Source organism: Coccinella septempunctata, chromosome 2 (assembly GCF_907165205.1).
Source record: "Coccinella septempunctata chromosome 2, icCocSept1.1, whole genome shotgun sequence".
In the NCBI taxonomy this organism is placed as follows: Eukaryota; Metazoa; Arthropoda; class Insecta; order Coleoptera; family Coccinellidae; genus Coccinella; species Coccinella septempunctata.
The window spans coordinates 412,172-439,646 of record NC_058190.1 but is presented as its reverse complement, the minus strand read 5'-3'; the positions used below and the strand labels follow the sequence as shown (position 1 = coordinate 439,646).

The window sequence follows — 27,475 nt, the reverse complement described above, 5'->3', positions numbered from 1 at the left end:
ACAATATTTTACTTTATATCCAAAGCTAGAGCCAGGTTGTCTCCGTCCAAAGCCATGAGGTTTTCTCAAACGAATGATAGGCCACCCACAGTGGAACACTCTGTAAATATATATATTATATAGGCGGATAGAAAACTTCAATTGAATGGCCCTTGAATATAATTCAGGAAAACTAGAAAAATATTATATATTCAAACTAAGAATTAATGTTTAACCAAACAATCAGATTCCTAACTAAAATTTTACTAGACAGCTGTTGGATTTTCTCATTCCAATGAAATAACTGCAAATGGATATCCAGAATGAAATTTTATTTTTATTAGGAAAAATTTAGTAAAATCACAGTACTTTTACTACTTCAAACACAATTGATAAACATGAATGGCAGATACAGATTTTGTGTTGTCTCAAGATCAGTTCAATCTATCTGAGACACGATTTTAATATGATGTAAGGTTAGGTTAGTTGTTGCACTAAAGCAGTCTTGCTTATTGTTGTCATTTCAGGAAGGTTAACCATATGGTTTATAATTCTCTTTTGTTTTTGATCGACTTGTCAATTGAAGCAAAGATGAGATTCGACGATATGCTTCCGAAAATCACCTAGTACATTTTTGTATCAGGTATAATCACACAATTGACTCTTCTTTCTTGATATTTGAATGAACACAGTTGATGTGATCTTGAAGATTACTTTTACTACACATAAATGACACTTGTGTTCCTCAGTTTCTGAACGTTATTTGCAGCATATTCACATAAATCACACTTGTGTTTCTTGATATTTGAACGAACACAGTTAACGTGATTTGGAAGAGTATTTTCACTGCTTGTGACATTTATGTTTCTTAATTTTCGAATGAACACATTTCGTGTGCGTTTGGTGGTCTTTTTTTTCACCAGTGGCATATTGACATCAATGACATTTGTTTTTCTTGAGATGTAAATGATTGAAGTTGGAGTCGATATGTCTCTGAAGGACATCTTTTCTACTTGTAACAAACTCACATAGGTGACACTTGTGTTCCTTGATATTTAAATGGACAGATTTTATGTGCACATCAAGGTTACTTTTCACGCTAGCAGCGTATTCGCAAAAGTGACACTTGTGTTCCTTAATTTTGAAATGAACGGCCTTAACATGACGATCAAGTTTGAGTTTCTCACTCGCAGAATATTCACATTGTTCACACTTGTATTTTTTGATGTTCAAATGAACAGAGTTAATGTGTCTCTGAAGGGTATCTTTTCTACTAGCTCCGTATTCGCACAGTTCGCACTGGTATCGCTTAATTTTCAAATGAACAGATTTAATGTGAACTTCCAGATATCTTTTATCGCTACAGGCAAAGTCACATAAGTGACACTTATTTTCTTTGATCTTTAAATGCACGGATTTCACGTGAATATTAAGATATCTTTTTTCACTCGCAACATATTCGCATGAGTCGCATTTGTGTTCCTTTATATTGAAATGAACAGATTTGATATGCGCGTCCAGGGTAAATTTCTCACTAGCAGCATATTCGCATAAATGACACTTGTGGTCCCTAATCTTAAAATGAACAGATTTTATGTGTACATTAAGTTTTCCTTTATCACTAGCAGCATGATCGCATAGGTGGCACTTGTGCATCTTGATTTTCAAATGAACAGAATCGACGTGTTTCTTAAGGCTGATTTTCCTATTTGTATTATAATCACATAGGTGACACTCAAGTTCCTTCACATTCGAATGGACAGATTTCACATGTATTTCAAGTTCTTTTTTATGCCTCGATGAGTATTCACAGAAGTCACATCCGTAGTCCTTGATATTCGAATGGACAGATTTGATATGTAGAGCAAGGTTTTTTTTATACCTTGTCACGAAATCACACAGATCACACTTGTGATCCTTGATACTTGAATGTTCAGATTTTACATGTACTTTTTGATCTTTCAGACTGCCAGTGTTATGACATTGTGTGTGAGTTTCACTTGCAGGACAATCACCCAAGTAACTTTTATCCAAATGAACAGATTCAAAATCATTCATCAAAGAATCTTGAGGCGTTTCTTCAACCAGGCAGTTCAGGGAACTTTCTATCTTGTTTACATATTCTTCCCTTTCATGAACTCCTTCTTCATCTATGAATTGTTCAGAAACGTCAATGACTCCTAATTTTTCTTCTAACTTAACACTGAAAGAAATTGCATTTTTTGAGAACCAAGTGAAAAAAAAATAAACAGAGTAAGAAGTAATGGAAACATCATATACATAAATACTCACTCATCAACGCCAATATGCATCTCTTGAATTTCAAAACTACAATCTCCCATATTACTTTTTTCTTTCAAAACCACTCAAAAATAGGATCCTCTCAAAAATCCATGGAAAAATCTAGCTATCAACCACAGAACACTATCAACAATTCGGAGATAGGTTAAGTCACAGAACACTATTAAAAATAATCAGTTACAAGAGAAAAGAACTCTTTCCCTTTCTCTATGAAAATAATAGAATCATAAGAACATCAATAGAGAGATATGGAAGAAGCATATAACGCCGACGTACGCTAATAACGTTATGCGGTAATGGAATAACAATGTTAATACCGCCCGCTATTCTGAAAATGGAAATACGCATGCGTCGTAACGTTATTAGCGCTTGACGTTATTACCGCATGACGTTAAGGATGCTTTCATATCTCTCTAATATTCCAAATGTTATTCCAGCTGTCGAAGCTCAATATTAGATAAAAGAGAGTTCACGCGAAACGAAAACAAAATCAAATTGATAGGTTATGTTTAAAGTCTGACGTTTCATGATGGCAAGATGGCAGCACTTCAACTCAAATTTCATCACAACACGTAAACGTTATCGGACGTTATCATAGATAACGTTATTTCTCACGTTAACGTTTACGTTCAGACTAACGTCTGAATATGTTATATGCCTAATAAAGAGGATTTTCAGCTTGGAAGTATTTTATTATCAATGAAATGTTCAAGTGTTAGAGACATGAGAATTGCAGTGTAGTTTCAGCCATTTCCTTATGTCTGATAACACAGTAATTTAACTCAATCCTTTTGATAACTTTCAAATCACCGCTGATTTCCTATAATTTTGGTTCATTATGAAAAAATCATTGAACTGATATAAAATGCATAAATTCAACTGAGTTTATCAATGAGGAATTCTCCTCAATTTGGGTTATCACTGCATATGCAAGTTTAAAATAATTATTAGTTTCATTCATGATTTTTTCAAATGCACCGCGGAAACTATTCAAAATCATTCTTCAAATATGGGGTTTTAAAATTTAAATCGCTTGGTTCGGAGTTTACGATTTGGCAACAGCGTCTACCAGACAATGAAAAGAACAATGTCCGATCAGCTCATTTATAAAATAACAGCTGTTGATGTACAGGCGCCTACTTACTGGCGAGCTTCAACAGCAACCGGCCATAAAAATCCCATAAAATTTTACGACCTTTATGGACAGCCATCTTTGTCTATCTCATCGAGATAATGTATATGTTGTCCTTTATTATAAATAAATAATAATAATAATCGAACCCAAAGTCCCTTTAATTTTAAAGCTTCCTTTAACCCTACTAAAAATGACACTAAAGGAAGCTTTAAGCTTAAAGTGACTTTAAATTTGATTATGAAACTGGACGTTAGTAGGGTTAAAGAAAGCTTTAAAATTGAAGTGACTTTAGGTTTGATTATGAAACTGGTCGTTGTAATTTATTGCTTTCTTTGATATTGATATAGAGCATTAATTGTAATGATTGATGTAATTTATGGAAAATAAAAATTACTACTACTATGAATGAACATAATCGACATGGTTTCAAAGATCATTTAATGTACTTGTTACAAAATCACATAGAAGAACACTTGGGTACCTTAACTTCCAAATGAACAGATTTCACATGTTGCTCAAGTTGATGTTTGTCACTAGATGCGTATTCGCACATTAAGCACTCTATTTCTTAGTTCCCTGAATGCATACTCTTCATATGATTCTGAAGAGTTGCTTTTTTACTTGTAGCATACTCACACAGATCACATTTGTGTTCCTTGATTTTCAAATGTACCGTTTTTATGTGCATATCAAGTTTATGTTTCTCACTCGCTGCATGTTCACACATCGGGCAAATGTGGTTCCTTATCTTCAAATGAACAGAGTTTATATGCTTCTGGAGAGTATGCTTGCTACCTGCAGCATACTCGCATAAATGGCACTGCTCATATTTAATATTCAAATGAACGGATTTTACATGTTGTTCGATGACGAGTTTATTATTTGCAGAATAGTCACACGAGTCGCACTTGTGCTTTTTCATTTTCGAATGAATAGATTTTATATGTGCATTCAGTTTGCATTTCTCATTTGTTGCATATTCACACATTTCACATTTGTGATCCATAATTTTCGAATGAACAGATTTCACATGTGCATTCAGTTTCCATTTCTCATTTGTTGCATATTCACACATTTCACATTTGTGATCCTTGATATTCAAATGAACAGATTTTATATGTTTTTTGAGCTCATATTCGGCACTCGCAGCATATTCGCACAAGTGGCACTTGTGATTCTTTATTTTCAAATGAACAACCATGATATGACTTCGAAGTGTTCTCTTTCTACTTGTGACAAAGTCACATAAGTGACACTTGTGATCCTTGATATTCAAATGAACAGATTTTATATGTTTTTTAAGCTCATTTTCGACAGTCGCAGCATATTCGCACAAGTGGCACTTGTGATTCTTTATTTTCAAATGAACAGATTTCACATGTAAATCTAGGTGATGTTTTTCACTGGTAGCATATTCACACATGTGGCATTTGTGATTTTTTATTTTCAAATGAACAGTCTTGATATGAAAAGAAAGTCCACTCGTTCTACTTGTGACAAAGTCACATAAGTGACACTTTTGATCCTTAATTTTCAAATGAACAGATTTCACATGTGCATCAATTTTACCTTTCTTACTTGCAGCATATTCGCACAAGTGGCACTTGTGATTCTTTATTTCCAAATGAACAGTCTGGATATGAATCTGAAGTCTGCTTTTTACACTCGTTACAAAGTCACATAAGTGACACTTTTGATCTTTAATTTTCAAATGAACAGATTTCACGTGTAATTCAAGTGTATGCTTCTTACTGGCTGCAAATTCACAAATGTGGCATTTGTGATTCCTTAATTTTAAATGAATAGCATCAAGTTTACATTTTTCTCTTGATGCATTATCATCGCCGTCATTCTCAATATTTGAATGAGCAGAACTTGTGGAATCTTTCTCGTGATCTTCGAAACCGAAAACATTGTTTTCTTCAACAAGGCAGTTCAGGGAACTTTCTATCTTGTTTACATATTCCTCCCTTTCATGAACTCCTTCTTCATCTATGAATTGTTCAGAAACGTCAATGTCTCCTAATTTTTCTTCTAACTTAACACTGAAAGAAATTGTATTTTATGATATGATAAGCAGAGTAAGAAGTAATAGAAACATCATATATATAAATACCCACTCATCAACGCCAATATGTATTTCTCCTTGAAATTCGAAACTACAATCTCCCATATTACTTTTTTTCTTTCAAAACCACTCAAAAATCCATGGAAAAATCTAAGTGATCAACCACAGAACAATATCAACAATCAACATTTCGGAGATAGGTTAAGTCAAAGAGTCTATTCTAATCATTGAACTAAATATGGAGAGTAGAGAGAAGGAGAACGATCGCTGCTTTGAGACCACAGATTTTTTGTCCCCTAAAATATGTACCAATAGTAGTAGTTCATGTTTTTGCCAACAGTCGCGCTGGCCATCACGAGAGTGCGAAATTTTGTTTACACAAATCAAATTGTAGTTGGCTCGTTGGCTGAGTGAACTGTTTCCCTGGTGACAGATGATAGGAATATTATTATTGTCGATTTTTGATAAGAGAACAACATATGACCATGGTGAAATGTTGAAGCGTGCGCTAGTATAAGAGTGTTTTGGCATCGGAAAGAAAAGGAGAAGAGATAAAATTTCCGAGAGCATTTTTGAGAGAAAATTGGAAAAAACCTTATCTCAAGAATCAACTCCCAATCAATTTGTGTGTCAAGAGCACTTTTGCGATGAAGATATCAAAAAGATGATGGATTCATTATAAACGAAATCGAAATTGTCATCCCTCGTGAGAAGTTGACTCTTCTGAATAAGAATATTTAACCAATAAAACTACATGGTTCAGAAGTAAATATTCTTGAAGAATTTTGTTGGCATAACATAATATATGGTTTATATCGGTTCTCAGCTGAGTATTGGCAAAAGAATCTACTCTAATACCTAAGTGATAAATCTGAGACTGCTACCTTTTGTTGTCTTGATGTGTACTGCTCCTCACTACGGATTTATATAATTTTGAAGATTAGTAAACCAACTAACATAGCTGCTTTCAATAAACAATGATAAACAAAAGTAGGTACAATTTTTTTGATCAGTGATTTCTTTTGAATTTCATTGATTTCGACTTGCATTTTATTGCATATAATTCAGAGAACTCATATTCAATATAGATTTGAAGAAAGGTATTTGAAAAATCATCAGAAAAACCACGATGACACATAACCTTAAATAAAATGAAGGCTGTTCATTTCAAATCATTGAACTCTATGGGAGTTCAATGTTTCAAATTGACGCTTGAATCCCCACTCCTTATCGATACCCGCTGTAATCGCAGCGACACCTATTTTCCCCGTTTTTGGAGACACATTTTTAGTACGGCGATCGTTCTCCTTCTCTCTACTCTCCATAGAACTAAAGTTCTTTCTTTAGTTCAATGATTCCCATAGAGTTCAATGAGTGAAAGTAATGAACCCAGTGAACTGAATCAAAGAGGAACTCTTTGACTGAATGAACCATAGACCTATAAAACACAATATGTCTATGGAATGAACCCAACTCTTTGGTTGTATTTACTCTGTGGTTGTGTCTGGTGACAGTGTATATTCGTGTTCTGTGGGTGACATCTTTGCATCAACTTTTACATAGACAAACTTTTAAACTTTCGGCAGTCGAAAAGAGTATTTCTTCTTAACGTGACAGGCTGAATTCCAAATATTTAATACGTTTCTGACGTTGGAAATAGATGAAGAAATGGGTGAGAGTATTGTTGATATCAAGGAAGGGGTACATATTACCCATGATGAGTGAGTATGATTAATATTCCCATTCTTTTCTATTTTGGCAGCTACTTCTCCAAAAGTCTTGTTTCTTTCAGTTCTGAGGAAAAATTTGCAGTTATAGACGTTATCGAGCAATTCATAGATGAAAAAGAAGTTTACGTAAGGGAAAATTACATAATTAAGATGGAACAAGGAACGTCCAATTATCAATCCACCTCTATCACTAAAGAAATCCCCCAAGTATTAGATCCACTGATTAATAACTCAGAATCCGTTCACTTGAAGCAGCATGAATGTTGTAAAAGTCAAATGGAGGATAATGCAGATATGGAGGGTGAAGAAAATGATTATTCTTCCAGTCCAACAGATCATAAGATAGAAAGTGAAAAATCTGCTAATAACAATAGTCACAAGTGTGACTTATGTGATTTTATCACAAAAAGAAAGGACACTCTTAAAAAGCATGTGGATATTGTTCATTTGAATATCAAGAAACTCAAGTGTAATTTATGCGAGTATGTGACAAGTAGGAAAGCGTACCTTCGAAATCATGTGGATTTTGTTCATTTGAATATCAAAAAGTACAAGTGTCACTTATGTGAATATGCAGCGAATAAGAAAAGTTGCCTTGAAATTCACATTAAGTCCGTTCATTTGAAAATTAAGGATCACACGTGTCATCTTTGCCCGTTTGTTACGAGTAGAAGAAGTTGCCTTCAGAAACATATCGAAACAGTTCATTCAAATAGCAAGGCTCACAAGTGTCACCTATGTGAATATGCTGCGGTTAAACAAAAGGACCTTGAAGCACATGTTAAATGTGTCCATTTGAAAATTAAGGATTACAAGTGTCATCTATGTGAATATGCTGCGGCTAAACAACCGGACCTTGAAGCACATGTAAAAACTGTTCATTTGAAAATTAAAGATCACCGATGTGACCAGTGTGACTATGTTTCAAGTAGAAAAGGCGTCCTGCAGAGGCACATCAATTCTGTTCATTTGAACATCAAAGAATACAGGTGTCACTTGTGTGAATATGCTGGAAACGAAAGAAAAGTCCTTAAGGCACATGTGAACTCTGTTCATTTCAAAATTAAGGAACATAGATGTGACTTGTGCGACTACGTTGCAAGTCGAAAAGGCTGCCTCCACAGACACGTCAAAACTGTTCACTTGAACATCAAGAAACACAAGTGTCACTTATGTGAGTTTGCTGCGTGTGCAAAACAGAAACTTGATGATCACATTAAATCTGTTCATTTAAAAATTAAGGATTTCAAGTGTCAACAATGTGATTATGAAACAGGTCTAAAATCTCAACTTCGAAGACACATCAATGTTGTCCACTTAAAAATCAAGAATCACAGGTGCCACTTGTGTGAATATGCTGCTAATAGGAAATGTTACCTTGAACAACATGTGAAATCAGTCCATTTTAGTTAATTTTCAGTTTTATAGTACTTTTTTGATGACACTTTTGTCAATGTCAATAAAAAAAAATTATCATTATGCTCAGTTCAAATAACTATTGTCAATTTTGTGATTATACCTAAGATGTCTAAAATGCTGGTGTGTGCACTTGTCACTTTTTGCAAGCATCAACATTCCAGAAAATCGGAGATATGGGATCAGTTTCGTGGCTACTTATTATTATTATTATTACAATAATCTGTAATCTCTACAGATCAATGAGATCAAAAAATGAACTGGACCATTTTCTCAGCTGTTGATAATAAATGAATAATTGTGATTTACACTTTAATTTTCTTTGTAAAAATAAATCTGCAGATATTTCAACCCTGTCGAAGGAAACTATTCTTCATCAAGATAATTTCTGTTGATAAATTGTACCTATTCCCGAGAAGGGAAATTCAATGTGATATCAATAAAACACACTTTATTGGCGAAATATCCAATACCTATATTATTTAGTTACAGAAACTGAATTTTCACTATACTCGAAGAACAATAAACTCGAATGGATTTAGATATTTCTGTTTCTTAATTCAAGCTTATAATTCACATTACGTATTTCCTTAGAACCATAAGAAGCCGTAAAACAGTTAGCTGTATCCGCCCTGATTGTTCATCTGAGTTTTTGCCTCAAATTCCAACAAAAAAGGATGATAGTTCAACAACACCTAGTTGTAGTTCAACACTAGTTGTAGTTTTTGATTGTCCACACAGAAATAAAAGTTCTAAACTCTTTCTCAAACCTAATACATTTTCACACACCAATAATCTTTCACACATACAATACATTCGTAAGTCGTTGGAAAGTATTCAAATTATTTTCAAATATTTGTCAATTTCTAAATAGCGCTACCTACAGTGGGAAAAACAAAACTGATCCCATATCAATCAATCATCTTATCAATGCATTAAGCTTTTTAATAATCTTCCTGCGAATATAAGATCTCTTAGTCTGAAGAATTTCAAGAAATTGGTCAAAGAATTGCTCTTAAAGAATTGTTATTACTCGATTAGTGAATATTTATGTGATCAATTGTAATGGTCTGATTTCTGTGACTTGTCCTATACATTGTTTGATGTCTAACAGGATCAATAAATTATTATTATTATGACTTTAGCCTTGCGGCTTTCACACTCCTCTCCAGAGGAAAATTCACTTATCCCAGATATCTCAGATATCAAAAGGATTAAGCTCTGTTGGAGCCCTTTCCAGGTTTTCGGGCTCGTGGTGGTGGTCGGGTCCGGGTCGCTCCTCGCCTCCCTGCTTTAGGTTGGATTCCTGCTCCACCCGCACTTCCTGTCGGAGCAGACGGTGTTCCTCTGCATTCCCCATGTACTTGCGTACAGTTCTCGCCGTTCCGAGCAGTACCGCTTTCTGCATGACTCTATAGATATTTTCGTCCAACTGAAGTTTCCTCAAGTTCTCTAGTAGTTTCTTCGGTATCAGGCCTGTAGATGAAATGACAATAGGGATGGTCTTGATATCTTTCAGCTTCCACTGTCTTCTGGTTTGTTCCTCGAGATCTCTGTATTTTGAAATTTTTTCAGTGTGCCTATCTAGAAGATTGGTATTATTTGGAATTGCCACGTCTATGAATAGTGCTCTGTCCTCATCCTTATTGAGCAATATGAGGTCTGGTCTATTGTGGGTTATTTTTCGGTCTGTGAGAACCGTGCGATCCCAGTAGAGCTTGTGATGTTCGTTTTCCAGCACAGCATCCGGATGGTAATTGTAATAAGGAACCTTTTTCGAACTTAGAAGTTGGTGTTTTAGTGCCAATTCTTGGTGAAGAATCTTGGCAACGGCATCATGTCTATTTTTGTACTCCGTGCCCGCGAACTTCTGACATCCGCCGGTGATGTGCTGGATAGTTTCATGTGTCGCACAGCCATAACGACAGCTATCGTCCGCCACTGAGGCATCCTTGGCGATGTACTTCATGTAATTTCTTGTTGGAATCACCTGATCCTGGATGGCGAGCATGAAGCCCTCTGTCTCAGGAAACAACCTTCCGGAAGTCAACCAGTAGTTCGACGCAGATATGTCGACGTAATCATGGTTGACCTCGTTCTGGTGCCTCCCATGCAAAGGTTTGCCAATCAGTTTCTGCATTTTACTTTCTGCAGAGTGTTCGACGGTTTCCAAGTGATCCTGTTGTAGCTTTAATGGTGTAGAACTATCAGCAACACAAACTACTCGATGGAGTTCTGACGAAGCTGCCTTGCTCAAGAAATATTTTCGAAGTCCTTCAATTTCCTGGGACATACGGTTGGACAAATCAACAATTCCTCTACCCCCAAGATGTCGTGGCAGCTCTGTCCGTTCTATTGAGCTTTTGGGGTGATGTTTATTGTGTTTAGTCAGCATCGTCCTTATTTTTCTCTGTAAAGCTGCTAAATCGGTGGTCGTCCAAGAGATAATACCAAATGAATAGCTCAGCGCCGAGCAAGCGTAGGTGTTAATCGCTTTTATCAGATTCTTGCTGTTAAGACCAGTTCTCATTATCCTCCTCAATCTTCGGGTGAACTCCTCCGTTAGTTCTTTCTTCATCTGGCTCTGATTGATTTTTCTTGCCTGTTTTATGCCCAGATACTTGTATGTGTCTCCTTCCTTCAATGCTTCAATTTCTGCACCTTCCCTGAGTTTGAACGTACCATCTTCTATTTTCCCTCTCGTTATGTTAAGCAGTCGACATTTTTCTAGTCCAAACTTCATTTTGATGTCTTCCGAGAAACCTTCCACCATTTTCAGCATCAGTTGCATTTGTTTTTTGGTAGATGCGAAGAGTTTCAAGTCGTCCATGTAAAGGAGATGATTCAGTTTCATCATAGTTCTACTGCCGTTCTTGATGGAAAATCCGTAGTCCGTAGAATTCAATCTATGAGACAAGGGATTCAGGGCCATGCAGAACCACAGAGGGCTCAGCGAGTCTCCTTGGAAAATTCCGCGTCTTATTGGAATAGGTCCTGTTGTAATGGAGCAATCTGCTGCTTTCATTTGAAGACTAGTACGCCAGGTTGACATGGCGTTTTTCAGGAACTTAACAATATTGGGATCCACCTTGTAAATCTTCAAGATCGTCAAGAGCCATTCGTGAGGTATAGAATCGAATGCTCTTTTGTAGTCTATGTACGCAGCGTAAAGATTCCTTCGCTTGGAGAACGCTTGATTGCAGATAACTGAATCTATTATTAGTTGTTCTTTGCACCCTCGGCTGTCTTTGGTGCATCCTTTCTGTTGCATGGCGATGATGTTATTCCTTTCGCAATGGTTGTGAATTCGGTTTGAAATGCACGATGTGATTAATTTGTACATCGTTGGAAGACATGTGATTGGTCGGTACTTGGATGGGTCTTCTGTATTCGTTTGGTCTTTAGGTAACAAGTATGTTGTGCCATGTGTGAGGAATACTGGCATTCTTTCAGGATTTTCAATGACATCATTTATTGCGGAGGTCAATTTGTCATGCATGATCCAAAGTTTCTTGATCCAGAAGTTCTGTAATCCATCAGGCCCAGGTGCTTTCCAGTTGTGCAGTCCTCTGATAGCTGATTTTACTTCTTCAATTGTGATCATGTCATGCTGCATCGGCTCATATTTTATAGCTTCAGATTTTTCATCTTCAATCCATCCGGTATCTCCATTGAAGTGAGGTTTCGTTGATAATTGTTCGGTCCAGAATTGTTCAATGGCTTCCTTTGGTGGTAACTTTCCATTTTCTCCATCCGACGATGTGAGTGACCGGTAGAAAGATTCTTCCGACTTTTCGAATGAATTATTGTCTCTTTTCCGGCTATAATTGCTTTTATATCTCCTCAGGCGTTCTGCATACAGACTTAATTTTTGCTTCAGAGTGTCGAGGCAATGGTGAGCTGTAGCATTCTCCGTCTCTCGTTCTGTGTGAGTCCTGTTTCTATCCATGATCTCTTTGACAGCTTTCACAACCTTTCTTCCTCGATTCCCGTTCAAGTACTCCGTCAGTCGTCCAATGTCTCTTCTTAGCCTTTCTGTTTTGTGTTGAAGACGTTTCTGCCATGTTGGCGCGTATAATTTGTGTAATTTTGGACCATTGTTGTTCGTTCCGCGAATTTTTGCCCCTATGGTTTTGGCTGTCGTCAGCGCTGCACAGTAAAAAACTAGATGCAGATATTCCAATGAACTTCCGTTCTGTAGGTATTCAGGTAAAACGTCCTTATTCAAGATGTCGATTATAAGTGACAGCTTCTTGGATGTATTGAGTCGGGGAGGTGTTATTCGATAAGAGGGTCTGTCCCTTCCAGTTCGGCGAAGTATCTCCTCATGTCAGAGTCAACTTGTCGGTGGAGCTCTTCCCTATCGTCCTGGAGTTCAGGCTCACTTGGGTTGCAAGATGGACTTTCAGTATCAATGTCTTCTAGGTGTTGTTGCCCAGGCATGTGAATTTCATCAGAGGTGTTGGTGTTATTCTCTATTGCTAGCGGACGCTGAAGTTCCCGTTTAATTGCGTCGATTCGGGCCGTTGGTATTAGTTCATTTCTCAGAATTACGCGGTACTGGTCTGCCACTCGTTGTTCAGTGACATTGAGATTTGGGTAGGCGTTGCAGAATTCCTCATGAAGCCTTTTCCTATAGTTGTTCGTGTTCTGCCCTAGTCCCGTGATGGAGTTATATATGCGCACAATAGTTTCATTCATGGACGTTGTCCACTTCATGCGCTTTCTAACTAACCCCGCTTGGGTGAGCACTGGCTGAATATCCTGCGCAGCACCTTCAGCGGTTCGAGTCGGCAATTGAATTGGACTCGTTGGTTGCTGTTGTTGCTTTGGAGCTGTAGCTTCTTTTGCAGCAGGAGCCCGCTTCCTCAACATCCTGCCACCGACGTCCCGCATGCTGTCATGTCCAGCGCCGGCTCCAGACATGCCCTGACGATCCCCAGGCAGCGACTTGTTTCCGAGGCTTCTCGTAATCACCATTTCCATGGGTTTGTGCTCCCCTTTCTCGGTTTGGGTGAGGGGTAGAGAAATGGGAGCAGAAAGAGCACCCCTATAAAGGATGTGAAAGGGAGAGGAAAAAGGAATGGGACTGCGGACAGCAGGCGTGGCTGGCTGCACCGTCTACGTCGTTACGATGGCTACCCGGCAGGCCATCTACCAGATAGCTGCCAGGCAGGCCAGACATTATTATTATTATTATTATTATCCCCGACAAAAATAAAACAAAATCCAATCAATGATTACACCCAGAGATATAGATCTATATCTCTGGTTTTTCGAATTTCGTAGTTATATGCTTAGGATATTCTCAGCAGTTCACACAGTTCCGTAACAGTGGTAGCTCGAGCATACAGGGTGAGTATTCGACAGTAGATTCATGAGGTCAAAAGAAACAATTTTTTTCCGATTCGGTCCTGATAAAAATATATAGCCATTTTAAGTTTTCATAATGAGCTATGCCAACCCTGGAGAAACGAATAACTAGCTAAATCTGTGACACTCATTGAACTCTATGAACATAGAGTTCAATGGTGACACTCATAAGCCATATTTTCGCGATTAAGACGCGTGAAGCGTCTTTAAGCAGTGCTATTCGAGCGAATAAGTCATGACGTCAGTCTTTAAGACGCTTTAAGCGGAACCTGGCGGTCTGTGGAGAGCGCCTGTGTCATAGAGTCATCTTGTCTCTGGTCTGTGTCGTCTTATGCGGAAAGAGGTAATATAAAGAAGAAGGGAGAATATGTTGTTTATATCGAATTTGATTTGAATTCCTACTAGGGAAGAGTGCTTTTATTGCCAATAATGCAGTTTCTGCATTATCATTTGGAATAAATAAATATTTTTCAAATAATAGCCAAAGAAAAGAAATTGAAAAATTCACAATTCGATACGCTGTCTAATGACAACGACAGATGACTCAACCATCAGCGATATTCTATTTTTGCGACAACAAAATTAATGACGTCACGCTTAAAGACGCTTTAAGACATCGATTAAGACGCTTAATCGCCAAAATATGGCTATAGACTGTGACACTACATATATGTGGATCTTTCAAACAGAGTTGTATTCATCCAAAGTAATCAATTTTTCAAATTTCACACATACTTTTTAATTTTTGGACATCAAATTACTCGAAAACGGAGCATTATAATAGTAAATATGAAGAATACTTTTATTATATTATTATTTATGTCTATGGATGAAACTTCGAAGAGTACAGTTTTCTTCTTTCGTAGAGAGGAGAGTAGAGAAAAAGGAGAACGATTGCTGCTTGCAGACCACAAATTTTTTGTCCCCTACAGTAAAAATGGCAGAAAAATGCGCATAGTTGTTGTCTTTTCTCAGAATTTTGATTGGTCCACAATCATGTCTATGTCCATAGAAAAGAGACGCTTCATAGCCATTGAACTCAAGGAGATATACAGGGTGTCCCGTAAAGACCACGTCAAACGAAAACGGAAAGTAGATCAGAAAGTGCTCTACCTGATGTGAAAAATTCGTTCATATGAAAGTCTCACAGTTTTCGAGATATTTGATGTTTTATGAAAATGTTGAATTTTTTCTCTTAAAATGCTTTCTCTCTTGCGGAAGCTACAATTGAATACTTTTCGAATCAGTTTTTTTTTCCGTAAATTTTGTTGAAAGATTACTTCAATTCATGCAATGAAAAATACCACAAAATATTATACAGGGATTCTGAAAAAAAAAATTGAAATTCATGTACTGAAGGAAGTGTTTTTTTGTGCTGAATTCTAGAAAAGCACTGTCTTTAGAACATGAATTTTAATTTTTTTTTCAGAATCCCTGTATAATATTTTGTGGTATTTTTCATTGCATGAATTGAAGTAATCATTCAACAAAATTTACGGAAAAAAACTGATTCGAAAAGTATTTAATTGTAGCTTCCGCAAGAGAGAAAGCATTTTAAGAGAAAAAATTCAACATTTTCATAAAACATCAAATATCTCGAAAACTGTGAGACTTTCATATGAACGAATTTTTCACATCAGGTAGAGCACATTCTGATCTACTTTCCGTTTTCGTTTGACGTGGTCTTTACGGGACACCCTGTATATCTCCTATATCTCCTTGATTGAAATAAAAACTTTATTTCAATGATCATAGCGAAGAGTAACTCTTTGATCATAGCTTTCTCTCTTTCTACAGAGCAGAGACTTTCATGCGTGTATTGTTCTGTCTTTTCTCTATGTCAAGGCCACAGATCAATAAAATTATTGATCTGAGGTCAAGGCGTATACCAGTTTACAATTTATTTTCTATCCAATAGATGTGCTAGTGTCTCTAAATGAATTCAAACTAGTTGAAGTTGGCTACATTTTCAAACAGTGGTGACAGTTTACATGATTATTTAACAAATTTTCCATTTTTTATGCAAACGGTAAATATTGTAACGTCCGTGTATGTGGTTCACTGATCGAACGGAAAAAGAGCAACTAAATAATTCACGCCGTCTTTATAGTACCGAAGTTAAAATCTTTTATTTATACATTATACAAATACCAAAAAATGGTCGATTTATCAGCTCTCAATTTTTCATAGATCGTTTGATCACAACCGTCTTTAAGATCTCGGCTGTGGTTTGATTATTTCAGATTTGTCAGACTTATCTGAAGTAACGTGACAAAAAAATCTCTCTGATCTGAGATATCAATGCCGAACACGGCTCTATGAACTCCCATAGACTACTCTCATTGTTTTCTGTGGTAGGGGTTAATCTAACCTCTTTGTCTTTTCCCTGATTAATAACAGAGATTCATAATAACAAATTACAGAGATTCTGGATTATAGATCTATAATCTTCGAATAATAATTTATAAACTATGGAGGGTGAATGTAGAATTAGTACTGAAGAAGAGGTACAAATTACCCCTAATAAGTGAGTATATATTTATATTCACAGAACACTAATATACTTTATGTTATACTTTTATTTATCATATTATCAATATTGACTTAATAAGTCTGATTTCTTTCAGAGCGAATTTGCACGAAACATTTGGAATGAACTTATTTAAAGAATTCATTATTGAAGATGGAGAGGACAATATAAATAAGAATGAAGAAAGTAACTTAAATTCCACAGTTATAGAAGTCGATGCAAATCAATCATCTGCTTCTTTCACCAAAGAAATGCCTCAAATATCAGATCCATTGATGAATATCTCTGAAACAACTGACTTGGAACTGTGTGAATTGCGTAAATGTCACTTCTCTAATTATAATGCAGGTGAAGAGAAGTATCTTGACGAGCAGTACGATTATACTGCCATTCTTGAAGATGACAAGAAATGGGATGTTAAATCAGAAATTGTGGACATTTCTGAACAATTCAGAGATGAAGGAGTTTATGATGGAGAAGAATGTATTATAAAAAATGTAAAAAGATGCATAAATCCCTTAGATATAGAAGTTGATACAAAGCAAGCACCTGCCTCTTTTAACAAGGAAATTAATCAAGTGTTAGATCTAGCAAGCAAAATTAAGGAACACAAGTGTCATCTATGTGAGTTTGTTACTAGTAGAAAAGGAGATCTTCACGAACATTTCAAGCGTTTTCATTTGGATATAAAGAAACATAAATGTCACCATTGTGAATATCTCACGTATTCAAAAGATATTCTTGATGCTCACGTAAAATCTGTTCATTTTAAAATCACTGAATACAGTTGTCAATGTTGTGAGTATGTTACAAGTAAAAAAAATTATCTTAGAAATCATGTCAACCGTGTTCATCTGAAACTCAAGAAACACCAATGTCACTTATGTGAATATGCTGCAAGCGCGAAAAATATAATCGAACAACATGTAAAATCCGTCCATTTGAAAATCAGGGAACACAGGTGCCAGTTATGCGATTTTGCTGCCAGTGAAAAACAGAACCTTGTGAAACACGTAAAATCTATTCATTTTAAAATCAGGGAACACAGGTGTCACTTATGCGAGTTTGCCGCGAGTACAAATGAAAAACTCGATGGGCACGTAAAATCTGTTCATTTGAAAATCAAGGATCACAAGTGTCACCTATGCGAGTATGTTACGAGTAGAAAAGTGTACCTTGATAAGCACATCGAATCTGTTCATTTAAATATCAAGAAATACAAATGTCACTTGTGTGAATATGCCGCCAGTGAGAAACGTATGATCCAGACTCATGTGAAAGCTGTTCATTTCAAAATTAGGGAACACAGGTGTCACTTATGTGATTTTGCTGCTACTGAAAAACAAACACTTGTTGGACATGTAAAATCTGTTCATTTGAAAATTAAAGATTATAAGTGTCATCTATGCGAGTATGTTACAAGTAGAAAATATTACCTGGGAAATCATGTCGACTCTGTTCATTTGAATATCAAAAAACACAAATGTCACTTCTGCGATTTTGGTGCTAGTCGGAAATCCATCATTACACGACATGTAAAATCTGTTCATATGAAAATTATAGAACACAGGTGTCATCTATGTGAGTATGTTACAAATAGAAAAGATGCCCTTCAATTGCATGTCAAGAGGTGCAAATCAATCACCTGCGTGTAGAGAAAGATACCTGGATGTACACATAAAATCTTAGTCGAAAAGTGTGCAAAATCATGTAAAATCTGTTCATTCAAATACATAGCGAGTTACAATTGATTGTGTGTTATGCTACAAATATATCATGTTTTTTTTAAGGCAATTATAATCATTTCATTCAAATATCTATATTTTCACCACTTCCTAGGAATATCAAAACCAGGAATTCTATTCGAGGGATCAGTAACTTATTCTTCGTTGAAAATAGTGCACCTATTCCATTCATACTGCCAAAGGTCTTTGTCCCTTATATTCGAATTAAGAAAAGAGTTGGACCATAAAGGTTTACGCGACTTCAGTCTTGGAATCGTATTTTCTGAAATGTAGGATAGAATAGGGAATAGTTCTTCTGACGAAAATGATGTATTTTTTATTAAATATCTTTGAAACGTCACATTTTTAAAGAACCATTTCAACCGTTTCCCAAAAAAAAATTATTTTAAGCACTTAAAAATGAAAAATAAAAATGGGTATTTAAAGTTTAAAGCGTTTTGTGAGAATTGCACAAGCTGGCAACATCGACTGAAATATGCCTTGTTAATAAAGGCCAACAAATGCATTATCTTGATGAGATAGACAAAGATGGCTGTCTATGAAGTCTACGACGAACGAGGAAGCTCGTAAAATTTTATGGGATTTTTATGGTCGGTTGCAGTTGAAGCTCGCCAGTAAGTACGCGCCTGTTGATCAACAGCTGTTATTTTATAAACAAGCTAATCGGACATTGTTCTTTTCATTGTCTTGTATGCGCTATTGCCAAATCGTAAACTCCGCACAAAGCGATTTAATTATTATTATTACATCAACGTATTAAGATGAATAGCCACAAATACGCAATTTGCCCTGTTACTTTTTTATTCATGTGAAATGTTTGTTCAAAGGTGAAGTTCATCTTAACTTGAAACTTCCTTCAATTCCTTTCATTTATATTGATGCAAGATGATTTTTGTTGAAGAATTTAACATTCTTGTAATTATCTGTTAATTCCTTTGGGAGATACCCATTCCCAACCAATGCATCATATGCATTTCTTCTTCGGGTTAATATTTTTGAAATCTACAAATGATGTAAGCCAAAGAAGATAACGAACATTAACTCTCCTCAAGCTAGTGCATATTATGATATTATACTGATCTCTTGTATTTTCCATGCAAATAACTGGATTTGGTATGCCTTCAATCAGTTTGTATAAACTTCAATTATGTTCGTCACATATTTTCCGAATAGATTCGACATTGTGATAAAATACGTAATAACAGAAACTTTTACGTAGAACGGACAACATAGCGTTGATTTAAAACCCAAAAATGTTTTGACAAGCTTCATAACCCCACATTTTCGAACTATACAGAGTGAAATATGACAAATTTCCATGGCCAACCGAGTGCTAAAATAAAAGTGAATGAAGTATAGTTTAAATTTTTAAATCAAAATTTCGCCCTCCCCATAGCCTACTAGAGTTCTTCTAGTAGGCTATGCCCTCCCGTGATTGCCAGCGCGGCTGTTGACAAAAATAGGAACTACTTATTGGTACATATTTAAAAGGTAGAGAAAGGGAAAGTCTCTTGTGTCTGGTGAATAATCTGTGGTCTCAAACCAGCGATAGGTTTTCAGCCACAGAACACTAATATAAGCATTGAACTCCCATAGAGTTCAATGGTTTCCAGAGACCTTTCTCTATGTAGGTTTCCTTCTATCTATGGCATAGACCTAATAATACATGGACAGGCCTTCACGTGGTTTTCCCGTTCACCGCATCGAGGAATACCATTGAACTCAAAGATTATAGAGACTACTCTATAATCTTTGATTGAACTAAAGTTTAGTTCAATGAGGAATACCCACGAGAGAGAGGGGGGGTGGTAGGAAAGAGAGATAACAGTAGTCCCTGGTAGTAAACGTCAAGCTGGTAGCTGGTAGAGAATAAATCAACGTTGCCGCTTCCAGCAAGTTATCGAGTAAACTCGGGAATTCTACCAGTCCGCTGATCCTCCATGTTGCATTTTTGGGTGGTTGTCGGTAGATTTATAGATTTTCTATTAATTTGTAGCAATTTTTGTACTGAAATCAACTTCGAAAATGTTATCAAATCAACTATATTTTTCTCGTATTGAAACTTTCAAGTGCTGATAAAATAATAGTTTCAGAGATTGGGAGTGAAAACCCTAAAAAGTTTATTAAAAAAAAAATACTACCTGAAAATTTTTTTTTCTGATTTTTATTAATGTAGGAAAACTTGAGAGTTGTACAAAACAACAATATTATCTCATTCGCCAGGGTCTGATTTTATATACACTGAAATTACTCGTGATTTGGGAAGATGAAAGGACCCCTGCTTTGGGTTCTGGCTACACAGAGAAAAATTAATCGTTGAAGTGAATTTTTTTAAGCATTTTACCTTCCTTGAGCAAAAACATGGGTGGTATAGAGAAAAGGGCAATAATTTTAAGTATTTTTATTGATACTTTCACAAATAATATAAAATTTCCTGTTGGGGAAATATTTATATGATGATTAATCATTCACAATTTTTTTTTCAATTATTTTGATAGGTTCTCCATCAAGTGGTGTAGTTGCTCTTCTCTGGCACTCCTGGCATTAATATTTTACTGCTACTGTTTCTTTATCGTGTGGCTTTACAGTGTTAGATTTCTGTGACACTGATCAACAGAAAATATTGTGTTTTGAGTTTGCCGATGTCACAGGGCATACTGAATATCAATATGATTCACATCTCTTCTCTTTCTAATATTAAATCCAGATTGGAGTTTAGTATTTTCTTCGGACATGCCTTGAAATAGAATGTTATGGTAGATATGTAACTACTTCGTTTAGAACAACATTCTTTATAACATTCAATAATATATACTATCTCGAAATTCAAGTCACCTCTACATATTCTTGCTGTGGCCTTATGAAATATAGGAAGTAGATTAGGTATATTCCTTGTGATTGTTTGTAAATGATGTCTTATATGTACATGAAATAACAAAGAAACTCCTTTATTGGTCTGTTATTTCCAAAAATAAATCTCTTTCGCTTTATTAGCATGTAGCAGTCGATTCTAAAAACCTAGTTTTCTGCTAAATTGCTTGTGAGGAGAATGAAATATCGATTGAAAACACATTAGCTGAACAGTAAACAATAAACATATGATTTTGACGTTTTCTACCATATGTCCATCTCTTTCTAACGTACTACTCGTGACCTCTCTCTCTCAGGGCCTGTCCATATTTTACATAGACATTTTATTAGGTCTATGATATTTTATTAGGTCTATGATCTATGGCCTGTGGCCTCTGTAATCTGTGCATAGAGAAAGGGAAAGAGTCTCTGAATCTGTGGGTGAAATCCATAGACCATAGAAATCGTGGATTGAAGTATTGTCAATCAACGGTGAAATTAATAATTAATTATTAATTTGTAAACTATGGAGGTTGAGCGTTGTATTAATATTGAGAAAGAGGTACAAATTACCTGCGATGAGTGAGTATATTCATACTTATTTTATCATTATTTCAATACCTTTCATTTGTTTAAATTTTTTTCATCATTTTCATAATCAAATTTGAAATCACACTAAGCTCAAAGCTTCCTTTTATGTCATTTTAGTAGGATTCAAGTAAGCTTTTAAAGTAAAGGGACTTTAAATTTGATTATGGAACAGGCTGTAAGTAAGTTCAACCAAGATTGCTCTTTGGTTCAGTTGGCGCGGAAAGTCTGATTTCTTGTTAGGAAAGAAGTATCGAATTTGTAAGCAGAGCCGATCTGAAATTCCTTATGTCTGATTTCTTGCAGAGTGAAGTTAGAAGATAAATTAGGAATCGTAAACATTTTTCAAGAATCCATCGATGAAGAAGGAGTTCATATTAGAGAGAAATATAAAATGAAGAATGAGGAAAGTAATTTAAATTCCTCAGTTATACAAGTCGATGCATATCAATCACCTGCCTATTTTACCACAGAAATGCCTCAAGTATTAGATCCATTGAATAACCCCAAACTAACTAACTGGGAACAGTGTGAACTACCTGAATATCAATTGGTTGATTATCCTAAAGGTGAAGAGAAGTACCATCATACTGTCAGTACTGATGATGACAAGAAATGGGATGTTAAATTAGAAAATGTGGACATTTCTGAACAATTCAGAGATGAAGGAGTTCATGATAGAGAAGAATATATAATAGAGAATGAAGAAAGTTACACAAATCCCTCAGATAATGAACTTGATGGAAATCAATCACCTGCCTCTTTTCCAAAAAAAATAAATCAAGGGTCAGACGCAACAAGCAAAATTAAGGAACACAAGTGTCATCTATGTGAGTTTGTTACAAGTAGAAAAACGGATCTTCATAAACATTTCAAGCTTTGTCATTTAGATGTTAAAATATATAAATGTCACCTTTGTGAATACGCTGCAACTTTGAAAAGAACCCTTGACATTCACTTAAAGTCTGTTCATTTCAAAATTATAGAACACAGGTGTCAGTTATGTAACTATTTTACAAATAGAAAATGGGATCTACGTAAGCATGTCGACGCTGTTCATTTGGATATCAAGAGACACAAATGTCACCTTTGTGATTATGCTGCCTATTTGAAGGAAAGCCTTAATATTCACATGAAATCTGTTCATTTAAATATTAGGGAGCACAGGTGTCACTTCTGTGAATATGCTGCGAGTAGAAAAAGTGCCCTTGAACTACACATCACATCTGTTCATTTGAACACGAAGGAACACAGATGTCACTTATGCGAGTTTGCCTCCAGTGTAAAACAAAGACTTGATGGACACGTAAAGTCTGTTCATTTGAAAATTAGAGATCACAGGTGTAATCTATGCGAATTTGCTGCTAGTAGAAAAAAAGGCCTTGAAGTACACAGAAAATCTGTTCATTTAAAAATTAAGGAACAGAGGTGCCACTTGTGTGAGTATGTTACAAGTAGAAAAATTTATCTCAAAAATCATATCGACCGTTTCCATTTGAATCTTAAGAAACACCAATGTCACTTATGCGAATACGGCGCGAGTGAAAAACAGAGCCTTGATAGACACGTGAAATCTGTTCATTTGAAAATTAAGGATCACAAGTGTCACCTATGCGAGTATGTTTCAAGTAGAAAAGTGCACCTCAAGAGTCACATCGAATGTGTTCATTTGAAAATCAAGAAACACAAATATTCACATACGATGTGAATACGCTCCAAGTGCGAAACATGCACTTGATGGGCATGTGAAATCTGTTCATTTTATAATTGAGGATCACAAGTGTCACTTATGTGAGTTTGTTCTAAAAGTAGAAAAGTGCAACTTTGAAAGCACGTTGACTTTGTTCATTTAAATATCAAGAAACATAAATGTAACCTGTGAATTAGCTACCAGTCAGAAATCCATTATTACACGACATGTAAAATTAGGGAACACAGGTGCCATCTATGTGAGTTTGTTACAAGCAGAAAAAGAGTCCCTCCCACAATCTGTTCATTCAAATAGCAAGTAGAAATTTAGTGTTATGTGAGTGTGCTACAAATATAGGAGACAATAAAAATTATTTCATTGAAATATCCATATTTTCCTCAACCGAAAAAATGATTTTCTTCGAGTAAATTGAGTATCTGAGTGTTTTGCCAGATTCAGAAGTTGTTTCCAACAGGACAAGCCCCATCACAGGACAGGAAAAATAAGTGCAACCCTAGCGGGTCATTCCTGAATATACATACAGGGTGTGGCGTAATGAATGGATAATATGGAGCCTGCCGGTAGAGGACTCTATGGCAGTTCAGAAAAATATAGTTTACGTTTAGTAAAAGTGCCTTGGTTTTCGAGATATTGGAGATTTTAGAAAATTCAAAAGAATTACACTCTTTTTTCAAAAAGTACACTGCGCAAAAAAATTAACGCACATTCTGAAAATCTCAATTTTAATGAAAGTTAACTCAACATTGACTTTATAACTTATTTTTTATGTTCTCTCGGGAAGGTTTTGAACGAAACAAGACACGTTAAATGGAAGAAAAATTCAGGATTTCACCGAATCTTATGTGAAAGAAGAGAAATGAACAATTTTCAAAATACTGAAATGCTGATAAGTGATTTTATACTTGGTATTTCCACACCTTGCGTTAATTACAGCTCGGCAACGACGGTTCATACTCAAAATGAGTAATCTTAAAATGTTCTGATCTAATTCTTCCCAGATTTCTCCGAGTTGGATTCCTAAGTCATTAAGAGTAGCTGGATGATTTTCTGAACTTCTCAGCCTTCTATTGAGGTTGTTCCAAACCTGCTCAATCGGATTGAGATCTGGACTTCTTGCTGGCCATTCCATTGGAGAGACTTCAAGGTACTCCTGAACGATGCGCGCACGATGGGGTCTGGCATTATCGTCCATAAAAATGAAATTTTCACCAATGTATGGGGCAAATGGCACTACATGCTCTTCAAGAATGTTCCTTATATACTTATCAGCATTCACAGCTCCATTATCAACGACCACTAGGTCTGTGCGAGCAGTCAAAGACAGTCAAAGATATTCCACCCCATACCATAATCGATCCTCCCCCGAAACCAGTAGTATTCAGGAAATTGCACTGAGCATATCTTTCATGTTGACGTCTGTGTACAAGGGAACGTCGATCACAATGGTAGAGGCAGAATCTAGACTCATCTGTGAAGAGAACTCTTTCCCAATCGGCGTCTTCCCAATGGATATGCTCTCTCGCAGAATCCAAACGCGCCCTTCGATGGGCTGGGGTAAGAGCTGGGCCTTTTGCCGGGACACGAGGCCTTAAATCATATTCCCTGAGACGATTTCTTGTTGTCTGAGTGATAATTTGCACCTCATGAGTTTGCTCAAGCTGAATTTGAAGGAGGCGAGCGGTTGCAAACCGTTGTCTCAACGAAGAAACTCTCAAGTAACGTTCTTGAATGGCAGTTGTTACCCGTGGTCTACCCTGCCCTGGTCTTCGGACATTCATACCTGTCTCCCTGAATCGCTGCAACATTCTGTTCACACTTGTATGGGAAACTCCAAACCTTTCTGCAATTCTTGTGTATGTCCACCCTTCTTCTCGCAAAACTACCGCTTGGGCACATTCCCCTTGGGTGAAATTGCATGTTTCGCGTTGCATAGCTATCGATTGTAGGAAATCAAACGAAAGAAAAACTATTGATCACTAGAATTGATCGAGAATAACTGATTTTAGAATGGAGCCAATACATTCAAAATCTGATAATATCATCTTTTTTTATTCCAGCTGGGAAAAAACATCTGCATTGAAGAAAACCGTTGAAAGTGGATAACATATGCATGCATAATTCTGATAAAAATAATTATCATTGAGAACACCTTCAGTTGTAGAATAAATTTGAGATTTCCATAATGTGCGTTAATTTTTTTGCGCAGTGTATTTTGTATAGTATTCCTGGATAGATGATTCATCTAATGTAATTCATTATTTTTGAGGCGCATGAGTAGTTCTTTATGAAAGAACGGTTTTTCGTTTTGTTTTTTTTTTTTCATTAGTTCAACCTAGCGCAGAGTAAAAAATAATATGGTTACCTGAGAGCCAATGCAAGAAAAAACAAGCCCGTTTCATTCAGATTACGAAATGGTATAACTCTGTATTGTCAGCATTTATTATAAAATAAATTCCTATTGCAATCAGTTGAGGCCTATAGTTTAATATAAACACTGTTTCTGAAATTTTTAGCAGCTAAAATGAGAAATGCAAGCAAAATAAAGCAATCATCTATAAGAAGGTATAGAGCATGTACTGAAGCTCATAGTGGCCTCTTAGAGAATCTTTTGTGAAATTTAATTCAAAGGTCTTGACTCAATGTAATAGAAATTAATTTTTAGCTTTTTTTCTTAATTACAAAAGTGCTAATAAAATTCACTTCGTTACTTAAAATTCGCTTAAAAACTATTAACTTTATAACTATAGGGCTTAATAAAGAAAGAAAACGAGAGAAAAAAACCAATTTTAAAATATCGTTTAATTGAATCGAGTTTTACAAAAAGTGTTCACAGTGGGAATCAGGAGCTCTACTAGATGCTTTACAACTTCTTATGAATAATTACTTTATTCTGCTTGCAAGTCTCATTTCAGTTGCTAAAAATTAAAGAAAAAGGCTTACATCAAACTCTGCCTTGACTCATTGTATTAGAAATTTATTTTGTATAATGCTGGAAATAGGGCGAGTTATACCATTTCAGAATATCAGTGAAACAGGTATGTTTCCTCTTGCTTTGGCACTCAGGTAACCATATTATTTTTCACACTACGTTGGGTTGAACTTGGAAAAAAAATAAGCAAAACTGAAAATTTGAGTTCAATCTTTTTTTTATGGAAAACTATTCATGCTCCCCAAAAATAATAATTTACATTCGATAGCGCATCTATCAAGGAATACTATCCAAAAAACAGTTTGAAAAAATTCCTTCATTTGGAGTCTTGCCTGCAAAAAGAGTGGCGAATGGTGTGATTTTCTTGAATTTTCGAAAATCTCCAATATATCAAAAACCAAGGCAACTTTACTCAACATAAAATATATTTTTTCTACAAGCGTGCGCGTTCAACTTTTTTCCCGCACGCATTCCAAGTTGCAAAGAGTAACTTTCCCAAAACGTGCGGGAAAAACGCCTGCTATTTCTTTCCCGCACGCATTTGCGTGCGGGAATGGATTAGCAGGGGTTTTTCCCGCACGCAAATATTGTAGAGTAAATTAAATTCTATCATGTTTCTATGCACAGAACGTCAACAATGAGAAACCCATAGTAACGACATGCAGAATAACGTCTGTCATTATATATGAATTAATCAAATGAGATATGAACTGTTTCGTGAAATGAATATATTTATATATTTCAAGCGCTTGTAGAAAAATAACTATTTTCTACAAGCGTGCGCGTTTAACTTTTTTCCCGCACGCATTCCAAGTTGCAAAGAGTCACTTTCCTAAAACGTGCGGGAAAAACGCCTGCTATTTCTTTCCCGCACGCAAATGCGTGCGGGAATGGATTAGCAGGGGTTTTTCCCGCACACAAATCTTATAGAATAAATTAAATTCTATCATGTCTCTATGCACCGAACATCAACGATGAGTAACCCATGGTAACGACATGCAGAATTACGTCTGTCATCATATATGAATTAATCAAATGAGATATGAACTGTTTCGTGAAATGGATATATTTCAAGCGCTTGTAGAAAAAATATTGTTCCTAACTCTTGCGGAAAGTGTCT

General features: G+C 35.9%; 5 protein-coding genes across 11 annotated transcripts; 3 read left to right on the top strand and 2 right to left on the bottom strand.

Annotated features, from left to right (window-relative positions):
* Positions 1–292: 292 nt before the first annotated feature.
* On the bottom strand, positions 293–2,321 carry LOC123308695 (zinc finger Y-chromosomal protein-like). Its single transcript, XM_044891464.1, has 2 exons — positions 2,272–2,321; positions 293–2,182 (listed from the first exon to the last, which is right to left on the bottom strand). The coding sequence occupies exons 1-2, from the start codon at positions 2,319–2,321 to the stop codon at positions 916–918; spliced, it is 1,317 nt and encodes a 438-aa protein (XP_044747399.1). The 3' UTR covers positions 293–915.
* Positions 2,322–3,836: 1,515 nt separating this feature from the next.
* On the bottom strand, positions 3,837–5,638 carry LOC123308771 (zinc finger autosomal protein-like). 4 transcript variants are annotated; one of them, XM_044891601.1, is made up of 3 exons: positions 5,536–5,638; positions 4,947–5,460; positions 3,837–4,424 (listed from the first exon to the last, which is right to left on the bottom strand). In XM_044891601.1, exons 1-3 carry the CDS (start codon positions 5,586–5,588, stop codon positions 3,984–3,986), a joined length of 1,008 nt encoding a protein of 335 aa, XP_044747536.1. In that variant the 5' UTR covers positions 5,589–5,638; the 3' UTR covers positions 3,837–3,983. The 4 variants fall into 4 exon arrangements, with proteins under 4 accessions (XP_044747536.1, XP_044747535.1, XP_044747537.1 ...); XM_044891600.1 differs by having other exon boundaries at positions 3,837–5,026; positions 5,114–5,460; XM_044891602.1 differs by having other exon boundaries at positions 5,121–5,460.
* Positions 5,639–7,027: 1,389 nt separating this feature from the next.
* LOC123308775 (zinc finger Y-chromosomal protein 1-like) lies at positions 7,028–8,937 on the top strand. Of its 2 annotated transcripts, none has more exons than XM_044891607.1 (2): positions 7,028–7,204; positions 7,276–8,937. In XM_044891607.1, exons 1-2 carry the CDS (start codon positions 7,152–7,154, stop codon positions 8,624–8,626), a joined length of 1,404 nt encoding a protein of 467 aa, XP_044747542.1. In that variant the 5' UTR covers positions 7,028–7,151; the 3' UTR covers positions 8,627–8,937. The 2 variants fall into 2 exon arrangements, with proteins under 2 accessions (XP_044747542.1, XP_044747541.1); XM_044891606.1 differs by having other exon boundaries at positions 7,261–8,937.
* Positions 8,938–16,389: 7,452 nt separating this feature from the next.
* LOC123308766 (zinc finger Y-chromosomal protein 2-like) lies at positions 16,390–18,346 on the top strand. 3 transcript variants are annotated; one of them, XM_044891589.1, is made up of 2 exons: positions 16,390–16,529; positions 16,630–18,346. In XM_044891589.1, the coding sequence occupies exons 1-2, from the start codon at positions 16,474–16,476 to the stop codon at positions 18,185–18,187; spliced, it is 1,614 nt and encodes a 537-aa protein (XP_044747524.1). In that variant the 5' UTR covers positions 16,390–16,473; the 3' UTR covers positions 18,188–18,346. The 3 variants fall into 3 exon arrangements, with proteins under 3 accessions (XP_044747524.1, XP_044747525.1, XP_044747523.1); XM_044891590.1 differs by having other exon boundaries at positions 16,396–16,526; XM_044891588.1 differs by having other exon boundaries at positions 16,396–16,529; positions 16,615–18,346.
* Positions 18,347–21,585: 3,239 nt separating this feature from the next.
* On the top strand, positions 21,586–23,789 carry LOC123308773 (zinc finger protein 64-like). The gene is made up of 2 exons (XM_044891604.1): positions 21,586–21,709; positions 22,022–23,789. Exons 1-2 carry the CDS (start codon positions 21,654–21,656, stop codon positions 23,421–23,423), a joined length of 1,458 nt encoding a protein of 485 aa, XP_044747539.1. The 5' UTR covers positions 21,586–21,653; the 3' UTR covers positions 23,424–23,789.
* The last annotated feature ends 3,686 nt before the right edge of the window (positions 23,790–27,475 follow it).